Consider the following 13,902-nt stretch of genomic DNA (forward strand, 5'->3'; position numbering starts at 1 on the left):
CTCAAATCACCCCTGCCCTGTCCCATGTCAGCAAGTAGAATTTAAATTCAATGAATAAAATCTGCAGTATGAAGCTACTTTCAGTAACCGTGACCATGAAACTGTCATGGATTGTTGCAAAAGCCCATTTGGTTCACTGATGTCCTTCCCTGGCCTGGCTTACATGTGACTCCAGACCCGTAGCAATGTGATTGCCTCTTAGCTGCTCTCTGGCTTGGCCTAGTGAGCTACTCAGTTAAAGGGCAATTAGGGACCGACAATAAATGCTGGCCTAGCCACCGATGTCCACATCCCATGAAAGACTAAATAATACAGATTTTCTGTACGATTTCCAACACACTGAGCTGCTGTTTTCAATTGGGATTTTTCCATAGAAACTGGGATCACCTTGTCTCCTAATATTGTTCTGGTTTTCCTTTTCTTCTTTCTTCTAATTCCACCATGTGTTCCAAAGTTGTACGCTTCCAGTGCTGTGGTTGTGAGCTGTGGCTTCCTCCACACTTACTGCCTTGTGTGGAAAGCTGCATAGCACATTCCCTAATGATTGCAACAATATGCTTCACTCTGACAGCATGCTCCTTTTAAGCATTGGTCTGCAGATTTTATTATTTGTTCATGGAGTGTGGGCGTTGCTGGCTGGGCCAGTATTTATTGCCCATCCCTGAAAACATTTTAGGAGGTTCACTAGGCTGATACCGGAGTTGAGGGGGTTGAGCTATGAAGAGAGGCTGAATAGACTGGGCTTGTACTCGTTAGAGTTTAGAAGGATGAGGGGGGATCTCATTGAGACATATAAGATGATGAAAGGGATGGATAGGGTAGAGGTGGAGAGGTTCTTCCCACTCAGAAAGGACAGCAGGACTAGAGGGCACAGCCTCAAGATAAGGGGGGGGGACTGTTTAGAACAGAGTTGAGGAGGAACTTCTTCACTCAAAGGGTGGTGAATCTCTGGAATTCTCTGCCCGTTGAGGTGGTGGAGGCTGCCTCGCTAAATATATTTAAGATGCGGGTAGATAGGTTTTTGGTAGGCAAGGGGATTAAGGGTTATGGGGAGAAAGCGGGAAAGTGGAACTGATCCACTTCAGATCAGCTATGATCTTATTGAATGGCGGGGCAGGCTCGAGGGGCTAGATGGCCTACTCCTGCTCCTATTTCTTATGTTGTTCTTATGTTCTTATGTCAATCACATTGCTGTGGATCTGGAGTCGCATGTAGGCCAGACCAGGTAATGATGGCAGATTTCTCTTGCTAAAGGACATTAGTGAACCAGATGGGTTTTTGCAATAATAGCTTCATGGACACCGTTACACTTTTAATTCCAGATTCTCATCGAATTCAAATTTCACCATCTGCTGTGGTGGGACATGAACTCAGGTCCCCAGAGCATTACCCTGGGTTTCTGGATTACAAGTCTAGTGACAATACCATTACGCCACCACCTCCATGATAACCAGGCTACAGATAACCTGATGTCTGGTTATCTGTAGCCACCAGGCATCAAAAAAAAAGGGAGAGGGACCTTCCATGAAGACATAACACTTCTCAGTGGCTGCAGGCCTTTGACTAGCTCTGTGACCGGTACATCATATAGCAGCAACCCATAGTGCTCCACACTCTTCATTGGCAAATCATCTCCTACCTTTACATTTGCTTATGGAAGACAAAGACCCCCTTCTCTGGCCTTCTGGGCAGATTTCTGTTGTGTCTGACATTACTTGTATGTGACTGTGGTGCTGGTGGTGGAACGGGGAAGCGAAAGAAACAAAAATCAATCCATATAAGTTTCAGTCATAGCCACAAGGATGTTCAGGCTCTGAAAGCAGTCTGGCAAAAACACTCATCATTTGAAATAGCTGATAGAACGATGAGAGAAGAGTAGAAGATCTGGGGAAACTATAACTGGACCTACCTTTCAGGCAGGCAGACAGACGGATGAGCAGCAAGCACACCCCAGGGGGGGAGTTTTCCTGTCCCACCCGCCATGGGAATCATAGTGGGTGGAGTGGGGGAGGGGGGGGGGGGGGGTGCGGGGGAGGGGGGGGCAGACCGTGCAATGGTCCATCGACCTTGGGAGGGATGTTCCAATTTTAGGGTGAGTGTGGCCGAAAAATCCTGCCCCACGTCATCAATTTGAGGCCTGAACTATTTTAACTTTTAAACCTCATTCACATTGATTAACTGGCAAACCATACGGTCATGTTGGAAATATTACAGTTTCCTTCCAAAGGTATAAATCCCCAAGAAATAGCTTAAGAGTCAAATAGCAGAAAGTAAGTACAATGGATGGCAACAAGAAGATAAACTTCAAGAACCTCTGAGCAATAGGATCACAAGTAAGACATCCACACAATCCATCCCTTCAGATCCTCTCATTAAAGAAGAACTCTTATCTAAAAATATATATTTGTTTATTATTTGAAGGAAGAATAAACACTTACTGTTTTCATGACAAGGCCCTCAGAGTACGGAGGAGATTTACAAGGATGTTGCCTGGATTGGGAGGCATGCCTTATGAAGATAGGTTAAGGGAGCTCAGTCTTTTCTCCTTAGAGAGACGAAGGATGAGAGGCGACCTGACAGAGGTTTATAAGATGTTGAGAAGTATAGATAGGGTGGATTCTCAGAGGCTATTTCCCAGGGCTGAAATGGTCGCTACGAGAGGACACAGGTTTAAGGTGCTGGGGAGCAGGTACAGAGGAGATGTCAGGGGTAAGTTTTTCACTCAGAGGGTGGTGAATGAGTGGAATTGGCTGCCGTCGGTGGTGGTGGAGGCGAACCCACTGGGGTCTTTTAAGACACTTCTGGATGAGTATATGGGATTTAATGGGATTGAGGGTTATGGATAGGCCTGGTAGGTATGGATATGATCGGCGCAACTTGTGGGCCAAAGGGCCTATTTGTGCTGTAGTGTTTTATGTTCTATGTTCTATCATATTCATTCATGTGACAAGATTGATTTATTTCATTGCAGGAAACAAAAACAAGGATTTGACACCAGGCTTTTTCATGAAGATGATAAGGGTCTTATTTCCTTCTCTGATTGGGAAAGGAATCAGCACTGGAGGCCTTCTGGCTGTTGGAAAGTTCCAATATCAGTAATCATGACTGTTGTTTCAAGCCTCTCAAGTCTACAATGCTATTTGCATTGCCACATCTTTTTACAGGTGCCAAGAGGTAGCTTTACACTTGGCAGGGGTTCACTGGGCCTAAGTCAATGATCTAAACCTATATATCCAAATGGGTTCAGGGCAAATCAGACAGATCATACGTTGGGTAAATCTTGTCTGACAGGTGACCACATATAAGAGAATGAGAAAATCAGTCCCAAAATTACCTGTGTTAACAAGTTACACAAGATAAATGCAGGAACTCTTCCAGATTAAAACAATAACTTACTGTTATTTCTCATCACGAAACATTATGTGTCTTAACCAAAATTCTATGCAGCTGCAACATGACTTGCCAACTTTTATATTCAGTGTTCCAACCAATGAAGGCAAGCATGCCATCAGCCTTTTGACTATCACATCCACTTGTGTTGCCATTTTCAAGGAACTGTGGGCCTGTATGCCTAGATCAGTAAGAAGTCTCATAACAGCAAGTTAAAGTCCAACAGGTTTATTTGGTAGTAAATGCCACTAGCTTTCGGAGCGCTGCTCCTTCATCAGGTGAGTCTTGATGAAGGAGCAGCAATCCAAAAGCTAGTGGCGTTTACTACCAAATAAACCTGTTAGACTTTAACCTGCTGTTGTGAGACTTCTTACTGTGTTTACCCCAGTCCAATGCCGGCACCTCCACATCATGCCTAGATCAGACCATAAGATATAGGAGCAGAATTAGGCCATTTGGCCCATTGAGTCTGCTCCACTATTCAGTCATGGCTGGTATGATTCTCATCCCCATACTCCTGGCTTCTCCCTGCAACCCTTTATCCCCTTCCTGATCAAGAACCTATCTGTCTCTGAGTTAAAGACATTCAATGACCTGGTCTTCACAGCCCTCTGTGAGAATGAATTCCACAGATTCACCACCCTCTGGCTGAAGAAATTCCTTCTCATCTCAATTTTAAAGGAGCGTCCCTTCACTCTAAGGTTGTGTCCTCAAGTTCTAGTCTCTCCTACAAGTGGAAAAATCGTTTTCATGTCCACTCTATCTAGACCTCTCAGTATTCTGTAAGTTTCAATTAGATCCCTCCTCATCTTTCTAAACTTCATCGAGAATTGGCCCAGGTTCCTCAATCGCTCCTCATATGACACACATTTCATTCCTGGGATCATTCTTGTGAACCTCCTCTGGACCCCCTCCAAGGCCAACACATCCTTCCTTAGGTATAGGTTGCAAAGCTGCTCACAATATTCCAAATGTAGTCTGGCCACAGTCTTAGCAGTACATCCCTGCTCTTGTATTCTAGCCCTCTAGAAATAAACGCTAACATTGTATGTTAATGCTTCTAAGGGTTCTGCCATTTACTGTATACTTCCCTCCTGCATTAGACTTTCAAAATGCATCACCTCGCATTTGTCCAGATTAAATTTTGTCTGCTGTTTCTCCACCCAAGTCTCAAGCCTATCTATATCATGCTGTATCCTCTGACAATCCTCCACACTATCCACATCTCCCCCAATCTTTCAGATCTCCTGTCAGAAAAACACCCTTCCACCACTAGTCTCTGTCTTCTATGTCCAAGCCAGTTTTGTATCCATCTTACCAGCTCACTGCAGATCCCATGTTAACTTCATCTTCTGTATCAGCCTTCCATGAGGGACCTTGTCGAAAGCCTTGCTAAAATCCATGTAGACAACATCCACCACCCTGCCCTCATCAATCATCTTTGTCACTTCCTCAAAAAACTCAATCATGTCAGTGAGACATGACCTCCCCCACACAAAGCCATGCTGCCTATCACTAATAAGTCCTTTTTTTAAACCAAATGTGAGTAAATCCAGTTCCTAAGAATCTTCTTCAACAATATCCCTACAACTGACGTAAGGTTCACCAGCCTGTAATTTCCCAGATTGTCCCTGTTGCCCTTCTTAAACAAAGGAACAACATTGGCTATTCTCCAGTCCACTGGGACCTCTCCTGTGACTAAAGAGGGGGCAAAGATTTTATACAAGGCCCTAGCAATTTCCTCCCTCACCTCCATCAGTATTCTGGGATAGATCCCATCAGATCCCAGGGACTTGTCCACCTTATTTCTTTTCAAAATACCCAACTCCACCTCTTTTTTTTATATTGACATGCCCTAGAATATCAACATATCTCTCTCTGGACTCACCGTACATCATGTCCTTCTCCTTTGAAAATACCAATGAAAAATATTTGTCAAGGGCCGCTGTTGTTTCCCAACATCCAGGAATCCTGGTTGCCCAGTGCAAATGAGAGGTGTAAAGCTGAGGCATGAAGTATCGTTAATGTTTTAACTGAGTGATCCACCACTTGGGAGAGAGTTGACTTTCCCCAAACCCCCAACTCTGTCTCACTGTCACTAAAACCAGAGTGTGGGAATTCCAGATGGGTTGCATTTGGGTTTCTGATTTCTAAAATGTATCCCTCTCATTCGACCCAAACCCACCTGATTTACCCCTGTTGGCTCAATTGTCTCCTGTTTCCAATGTTCTTTATCATTGTTCATCTCCATTGAACTATGTAAATCTCCAATGTATTGGCAAGTCCAAGCGTACACATTGTTTGCAATTAGGTATTTTTAATTCTTGGGCAGAATATTAGCTATTGTTTACAACTTCCCATTACAGCGGTTAATCTGCTGCCCCCTGAGTTCTTCATAGGATCCCTATAGTGCAGAAAGAGGCCATTCGGCCCATCAGGCCTGCATCAACAACAATCCCAACCAGGCCTTATCCCCATAACCCCAAGTATTTACCCTGCTGCTCCCCCTGACACTAAGGGCCAATTTATCATGGCAGTGAACCTAACCTGCACATCTTTGGACTGTGGGGGGCAATCCACGCAGACACGGGGAGAATGTGCAAACTCCATACAGACAGTGATCCAAGGCCAGAATTGAACTAATTGTCCCTGGTGCTGACAGGCAGCAGTGCTAACCACTGAGTTCTTATCCAGTTTCTTTCTAACATTCTTGTTTTACTTAAGCAGTCAACTCGGTGAATTCAGGAATTTCCCAAGGACGTGAACTGAGGCCTCAGATTTTCACCATGCATTAAATAATCAGATCAACAAACAGAGATATATGGCTAAGTTTCTGGATGGCACAAAAGACTGTTTTTAATGACTAACCTTTCATTCTTTGATGGAAACTGATCAGTACTGATAAGTTAACACACACCTACACAATGGAATAGTTTGTTGGATGGCCTGTTATAGTGGTGCATGTAGTTGTAAAACAGATTCATTCCATAACTCTAAATATTATTAGTATCTGTATATACTTATGATACCTGCCTCCTTCAGGTGTCAGGCTGTAAAAGGATATTGGCGAGTATACACTTCCATTGGATTGGTCCATGATTATGCTTGGCAAAGCATTGTAGAGGTTTGCCATTACCTTCTGCAGCATGGCTGACCCAGAAACTATCTCGTTCTTACCACCGGCCAGAACATGTATCGGAAGGATTTACAAGCTGATAACCAAACTATTTAGCCATGTTGTGAATGCACCTTCCACACACAGCCTTCAAGTTCTGAAGTGTGACTTGAAACCAGAGATGTGGATGCTACCATTGTATCACAACATGCCACTTACTTATGACATTATAGGAACAAAATATCATCATGTCACTGTAAGGGAAATGCTTCTTGAAGTATCTATCCTGACTCATCTCTGTTGAAAACTTTGAAAAGTATAAAACAAGTGCCAAGTGAGACATTCACGAAACATGTATCCATTTCTGGAATGTGGGTGTTACTGGCTAGGTCAGTATTTATTGCCCATTCCTAATTGCCCTTGAGGACGTGGTCATGAACCGTCTTCTCGAACTGCTGCAATCCATATGTTGCAGATACACCCACACAATTCTGTTAGGGAGGGCGTTCCAGGAATTTGAACCAGTGACAGTGACGGAACTGCAACATATTTCCAAGCTAGGATGAAATGTGACTTGGAGGAGAACTTGCAGGTGGTTCTGCTCCCAGGGTTCTGCCCTTCTAGAGATCATGGGTTTGGAAGGTGTTGTTGAAGGAACCTTGGTATGTTGCTGCAGTACATCTAGTAGATGGTACATACTGTCTAGCATTGTGCATTGGTGGTGGAGGGAGTGAATGTGAGTGGATGGGGTCCAATCAAGCGGGCTACTTTGTCCTGGATGGTACGAGCTTCTTGAGTATTGTTGGAGTTGCACCCATGCAGGAAGTGGAGAGTGTCCATCACACTCTTGACACATATCTTGCAGATGGTGTACAGACTTTGCAGAATAAGGAGATACATTTCTCTCCACAGGACTCCTAGCCTCTGATCTGCTGTTATACCCACAGTTTTTAAATGGCTGGTCTAGTTGAGTTTCCTATTAACTCAGACAGTAGAAAAGAGATGACAAAAGAATAAAATGTTGTACAACTGGCTATATTTTATTAGTTTCAAGAAAAATGGGATGAAACGCCGTCAGTACATAAATAAAGTACAAATACCTTCAAGGATAATGTCAACATATTCCGCAGGCTTATAAAATGAAGAAAGAAATTTTACTTAAAACCAAGATACGCATTATGTGACTTGAATATTAATATGCATACGTGACAGGCTAATTGAATTCTAAGAATTAAGATCACATAAGTAATTTCAATAGTGTTTTATAATACAAATAAATACACATTAGGACCACTCTCCATTCTTTTTCGTTTCCAAAGGCACTTTTTCTTCCTTGTAATAAAGAAAGCTAACAGTGATTCTTTATTTCTTTGTTAATTTTCCTTTGCATATGTTTTGGTTTTCGGGGTGCTCTAGATACACATCAGAGTCCCACTGCAGTCCAGCTACAGGCCAGGTTTCAGTGAACTGAAATTTTCCCTTCTCACATTATGGTGCCCCAGCCCGACCTCCCCCCCCACTTGCAGCCCCTACCCCCACTCCCCCCAACCCCTTACCCCCAGCCCACCACCCCCACTGACTTCAGCAGTGTTCCTTTTCTGGTTTGTTCAGCTGTAAAACTTTAAGCAAGTCTTCCAATTCTGTTTTGCATCCTTGATTCATACAGATCTGGCTGATTTCTGCTTCCCCTTCTTTGAAAATGTTCCATCGTCCTAGGGCCCACAGGAAACAAAAATGGTTACGAAATTCAAACAAAGTGCAGCATTTTTCTGCAACATTCAGTGAATGTAGACTGGACAGCTGCTTGTGAGATGCAAGGCAATAATTGGATCAAAGGATTTAAAATGAAATCACAAGTCAAGAGAATAATATCTGAACACTTTTGATGTCATCCAACCTCTTCACATGGTTGCACAGAGCTTACAGCACAGAAAGAAGCCCTTTGACTGCACAGTGGGTTAGCACTGCTGCCTCCCAGTGCCAAGGACCCCATTTGATACCTGACTTGGGTCACTGTCTGTGCGGAGTCTGCACATTCTCACTGTGTCTGTGTGGGTTTTCTCTGGGTGCTCCGGTTTCCTCCCACAGTCCGATAGACATGCTGGTTAGGTGCATCGGCCATGCCAAATTCTCCCTCAGTGTACTCAAACAGGCGCCAGAATGTGGCGACTAGGGGATTTTCACAGTAACCTCATTGCAGTGTTAATGTAAGCCTACTTGTGACACTAATAAATAAACTTAAACAATGATAATGCTTCACACAAGTTTCCTTCCATCCCTCTTTATCCAATGCTGTCGACATAATCTTCTATTCCATTCACCCTATTCTCTCTTCCCATTAAATACATGTATGACGTTAACCTCAACTGCTCATTATGCTAATGAATCCCACATTGTTACCACTCTCTGGACAATGAATTGAATTCTTTATTAGATTAATTGAGTAACCTATTTATTGCCCCTATTTTTGGATTCCCCGACAATTGGAAACTTAAGGCAAGATTTTGTTCTTTGGTTCAGGACTCTGTGGTCAGGTTAAAATGGGAATCAGAACCCTGCACAATGAGGGAAACAGTCACATGGCAGATTTTCCCCAAATTGGCCAATTAGTGACCAGAAGGCAAGTTTGCTGGCCCACCAAAGACAGGATCTCAAAGCTGGAGGGGCAATAGAAAGTCCTCCAGCTCAGAAGGGGTTGCAGCCTGTAATTCAGCTATGTTCCAAAGATTAGACTAAAAAATTGAATCCACCGTCTTTCTGGAGGACTGAGTTTCTTCAAAGAGTGAAAAACTCCCATTCGTCTCTGACATTCGGTCTTAAGAGATCATACACTGCCTTTAATTGGGGCATAGATCAGGTAGATAGCGTCTTTTCCCAAAGGTAGGGGAGTCCAAAACTGGAGGGCGTAGGTTTAAGGTGAGAGGGGAGAGATATAAAAGGGGCCAGAAAGCAATTTTCTCACAGAGGGTGGTGAGTATTTAGAACGAGCTACCAGAGGTAGTGGTAGAAGTGGATACAATTTTGCCTTTTAAAAAGCATTTATACAGTTACAAGGGTGTAGAGGGATATGGGCCAAATGTGGGCAATTGAGACTAGCTTAGTGGTAAAAAATTGGGCAGCATGGACAAATTGGCATGAAAGGTCTGTTTCCATTCTTTAAACCTCTCTGATTCTATGACCTGCTGTATTTTCATGCCCCTCCCCACCTCTTTGTTTTCCCCCCTACAGGACTAAAAATCATTCCCATCTCCTTAATCTATCAAAACATAAGGCTCAAAACCAGAAATGCAGTGGAATACTGTCCACCTTGTTTGGATGAGTGCACCTCCAACAACATTAAAATAACTCAACCCCATCCAGAACAAAGCAGGATTGGTACTGCATCTGAAAGATCCGCTCCCTTCACAGCTTCTGCAGTGTGACCCAGCTATTAAAAGTGCTGAAGAAACTTGCTGAGGCTTCTTCAACAGCATCTCCCAAACACACACTACTCTCTGGATGTCTGCAGTGGGATTCATTCTTACTTCATGTAAATCCAGCCATTTCTTGATCATCACGGGGAAATTGATGGCAATGTCCTGTTCTTGCAATGCTGGTGGTGATTTGTCACCAATCACCATGTATTTCTTCCTCATCACAAATGCTGGGTTTGAGGCACATTTAATGGCAGGTACCATGGATGAATCTTATGACACTGTGGTGGTTATGTTTCCGGCAGTCAGGCACGTTTAATATGATGGATGGCTAGCCTATCACCTTCCTGCCCACCTGGCCTCTAACACAGGAGATGGGTAAGGTGCCCACTTGCCTGTCCACCCTTAAGTGGCCCCTTAACAACCTTAATCTACTTCCACTCTCATAATATGCTGGACAGTGGAAGGTGAGCGAGAGTGGAACGTTGTTTTTTAATCCCCTACAGATGTTGATGAAAAAAGAAAGGGGATAGGTTGTTAGAAAGTGGGAAGCCCTGTGTGCGGATTGGTTGGCGGGCTGTAGTCCCACTCTCCGCTTATTCAGGCCACCTCAGCATAACGTTGATGCAAGGAGCTATGGTTAAAATCAGTTCATCTGCGAGCACCACTTCACACCAACCCAATCCCTATTCTGCCCCATGTATTTATTTCAGAAAATTTGGGTCTTATTCTTAATCAAGGAGAAGCAGGGTGGGTGGAGCAGGGGATATGTTGGTGAGAGTAGAGGGAGACCATAAAAGTTGGGAAGGTCGAAGTCTTGATAAATTTAAGGGCAGGATATGGTTTTCATTTTTCAACCTTAATTTCTCACCCAATAGTAATCCCCAGAAAACCAGTTATAGAAGAAGGAGGCCATTGTCAATGGCGCATGGTGATCAGGAAAGATCATAGACAGGATTGAGTGGGGCAGTGCAGACAGAGGGTTTGAGAAATTGGACTTGGTGTAGTTGGTTGGCAGATCGCAGCAAGGGAGGCAAAGATCAAGACGCAAGGGTTTCTTACCAACAATTGAGAGGGAGGGGGGAGGAGGAAGATCATGTGGAGAGAGATTAGGATTCACTGGCTTGTAGGAGGAATTGCTATTGTATGTGGGACAAGTAATTGCAGGTGGTGGGGTGGGGAGAGGGCAGGGGGCATAGTGTTGGCCAATCACAGCAGATGATTTACTTGAGTTGTCTGAATCCACGTCATCCCTCTTTCTGGCCCACAAACAGTACGCTAAAAAAAAGTGCTGGATCTGGGTACTCCTGGAACCTTCAGGATCTCAACTAGCCAGCACTAAGTTAAACCAATTGAGAAAACTCGAGAAACTGAGTTTCAATAGCATATTACAATCACAGACCCACCTCTCCACAGTGGGTTATTTGAACATTCTTAAACCCACATAGTTAAAACAAATGCATTTGCGGCAATATTGGGGTTTATCAATTTCGTTACCCATCACCAAACCTTCTCCAGCCCATCATTGGAGTAAAATTCTTCCCGCTGCTTTAACTTCTTAAACAAACATACCATACGTTACTAAGCTACTCAGTGAAATAGATTATTTCATTATTTATTTTAATTTATGATCTTCCAACCACCACTTTGCCTGAAAGGGAACTTAATAGGAACCAAATATTTTGTTGATGAACCCATGAATCAAATATAATTTGCCAAACTGGCTTTGAGTTCACAATGTACAGTTGTTCCTTAATTGAACGCAATCTGGCAACTAACTGACAATCTCACCAATGATCATAAGGATGACTGGTATGGGGGAATGCAAATGTAATCTTATCACCATGCAGCCCAACATTTTCTCCTAAGGATGGTCTTAAGCTGTATTCTTGGAGCAGACTGGGGTTTTACAACACTTGTAACACCATATTATACCTAGCATGGCTGTGTTATGCACATCCCTCAACTTGACGAGCACATAACATGTTTTACAAAGTTACACCTCTGCAAAAAAGAATGTGTTCCCATGTGTTTATTCCATTACAGTCATGCTTTGCCCTGAACCATTGTTACTTACTCTGAGTGGTCCGTGTCAGTGGTTTAAAAGATCCAAGGTTGACCTGTTTTTCAAAGTCTCTCCTTGACATTTTCTCCATGTAAAAGTGGCGTAGAACACCTGCCGTGGGAAACAGTGACAGCTATATTAGGAATTCTAATTTCCAAGTTAAATAATTAACTTCTCATTGTAAAACAAATTCATTTTTCAAAAGTAGTTGCTTCTGATTCAACTGTAGAGCTGGAATTCAGAGTGTTAACCGTACACAATAAAAAACTCTTCAGAGGCTGGTGTCTCTTCACCAGATTCCCATTATGTACAAATTCTATTCCAGTGCTTTAGGTACAAAGTCAGAATCCAGAGGGCCAATGGACCTGATGCTCCCATTTTTATGTATAGATGAGGGTCCCTGATCGGGCAGGCAATTATGATCTCAATCAGGGAGCTCATACTCAGAGGCCAACCTCATGTGTCTTGTTGAAGTTATTACACACACTATTCTACATACTCTATAACTTACTTAATGGTCTGCATCTGAGATGTTTTGCCACAGTTAATGTCCCCACTTCTAGGTTTGAGTCCCATTCCACAGCATGATGGCCATAGACGGTGCATCTATAATGCGGCCAAACAGGTTGATTGTCAACCTGCAAAGCCTTCCAACATTTCCACAGCAGTTGGCAAGAACAGATGGGGCTCCTGGTCAGGCAAGCTTGATGCCCCTCAAGTTCGGAAGATACAGTATAGAGGTGAATCAATTTCAGAGCGTGGAACATAAGAACATAAGAAATAAGAGCAGGAGTAGGCCACCTAGCCCTTCGAGCCTGCTCCTCCATTCAATAAGATCATGGCTGATCTGAAGTGAATTAGATCCACTTTCCCACTTTCTCCCCATAACCCTTAATTTCCCTGTCTATCAGAAACCTATCTACCCGTGACTTAAATATATTTAGCGAGGTAGCCTCCACCACTTCAATGGGCAGAGAATTCCAGAGATTCACCACCCTTTGAGTGAAGAAGTTCCTCCTCAACTCCGTTCTAAACTGCCTCCCCCCCACCTTATTTTGAGGCTGTGCCCTCTAGTTCTGCTATCCTTTCTAAGTGGGAAGAATCTCTCTACCTCTACCCTATCCATCCCCTTCATTATCTTATATGCCTCTATAAGATCCCCCCTCAGCCTTCTAAACTCTAACGAGTACAGACCCAGTCTATTCAATCTCTCTTCATAAGTTAACCCCTTCATCTCCGGTATCAGCCTGGTGAACCTTCTCTGTACTCCCTCCAAGGCTAATATATCTTTTCGCAAATGCGGGGACCAAAATGACACACAGTACTCCAGCTGCAGCCTCACCAGTGCCCTGTAGAGTTGCAGCAAGACCTCCCTGCTTTTATATTCTATCCCCCTCGCTAGAAAGGCCAACATGCCATTCGCCTTCCTGATCACCTGCTGCACCTGCAGACTGGGTTTTTGCGACTCGTGTACAAGGACCCCCAGGTCCCTCTGCACTGTAGCATGCTGCAGCTTTTCTGTTATTTCTATTAACCTACTATTATTTCTGCCAAAGTGGATAACCTCACACTTGCTAACATTATACTCCATCTGCCAGGTCCTCGCCCACTCAGTCAGCCTATCCAGATCTCTCTGAAGACTTTCCGCGCCCTCCACGCAATTCGCTTTTCCACTCATTTTCGTGTCATCAGCAAATTTTGTTACCCTACACTCAGCTCTCTCCTCCAGGACGTCTATGGAAGACAGTTACTGTAAACAAACACAGTTAATTTAATTGTATTTTCTTCTTTATTCTGAATGCCCAATATTATGCATCATTCCCATCCTGACACCAGGCTTGTAGGCAAGCTTCTGATCCACACCTACTCTACGATTAGCTGCGTGAAAGAGCAGAGAGAGCTCATTCAACTTGACTCAT

General features: G+C 43.6%; 1 protein-coding gene across 3 annotated transcripts in view; it reads right to left on the reverse strand.

The window, feature by feature from the left end:
• Window positions 1-8,074: 8,074 nt before the first annotated feature.
• Window positions 8,075-13,902, reverse strand: part of chrdl2 (chordin-like 2) — a 56,433-nt gene continuing 50,605 nt past the window's right edge. For all 3 annotated transcript variants that reach the window (XM_080187941.1, XM_080187940.1, XM_080187942.1), the window contains 2 exons: window positions 11,996-12,094; window positions 8,075-8,217 (listed from right to left, as the gene is read on the reverse strand). In XM_080187941.1, the coding sequence (XP_080044067.1) occupies window positions 8,087-8,217; window positions 11,996-12,094 (230 nt within the window). In that variant the 3' untranslated portion in view covers window positions 8,075-8,086. The remainder of the gene's footprint in view (window positions 8,218-11,995; window positions 12,095-13,902) is intronic.

This window comes from Carcharhinus amblyrhynchos, chromosome 4, assembly GCF_965287045.1.
Source record: "Carcharhinus amblyrhynchos chromosome 4, sCarAmb.v2.hapA, whole genome shotgun sequence".
Lineage (NCBI taxonomy): Eukaryota > Metazoa > Chordata > Chondrichthyes > Carcharhiniformes > Carcharhinidae > Carcharhinus > Carcharhinus amblyrhynchos.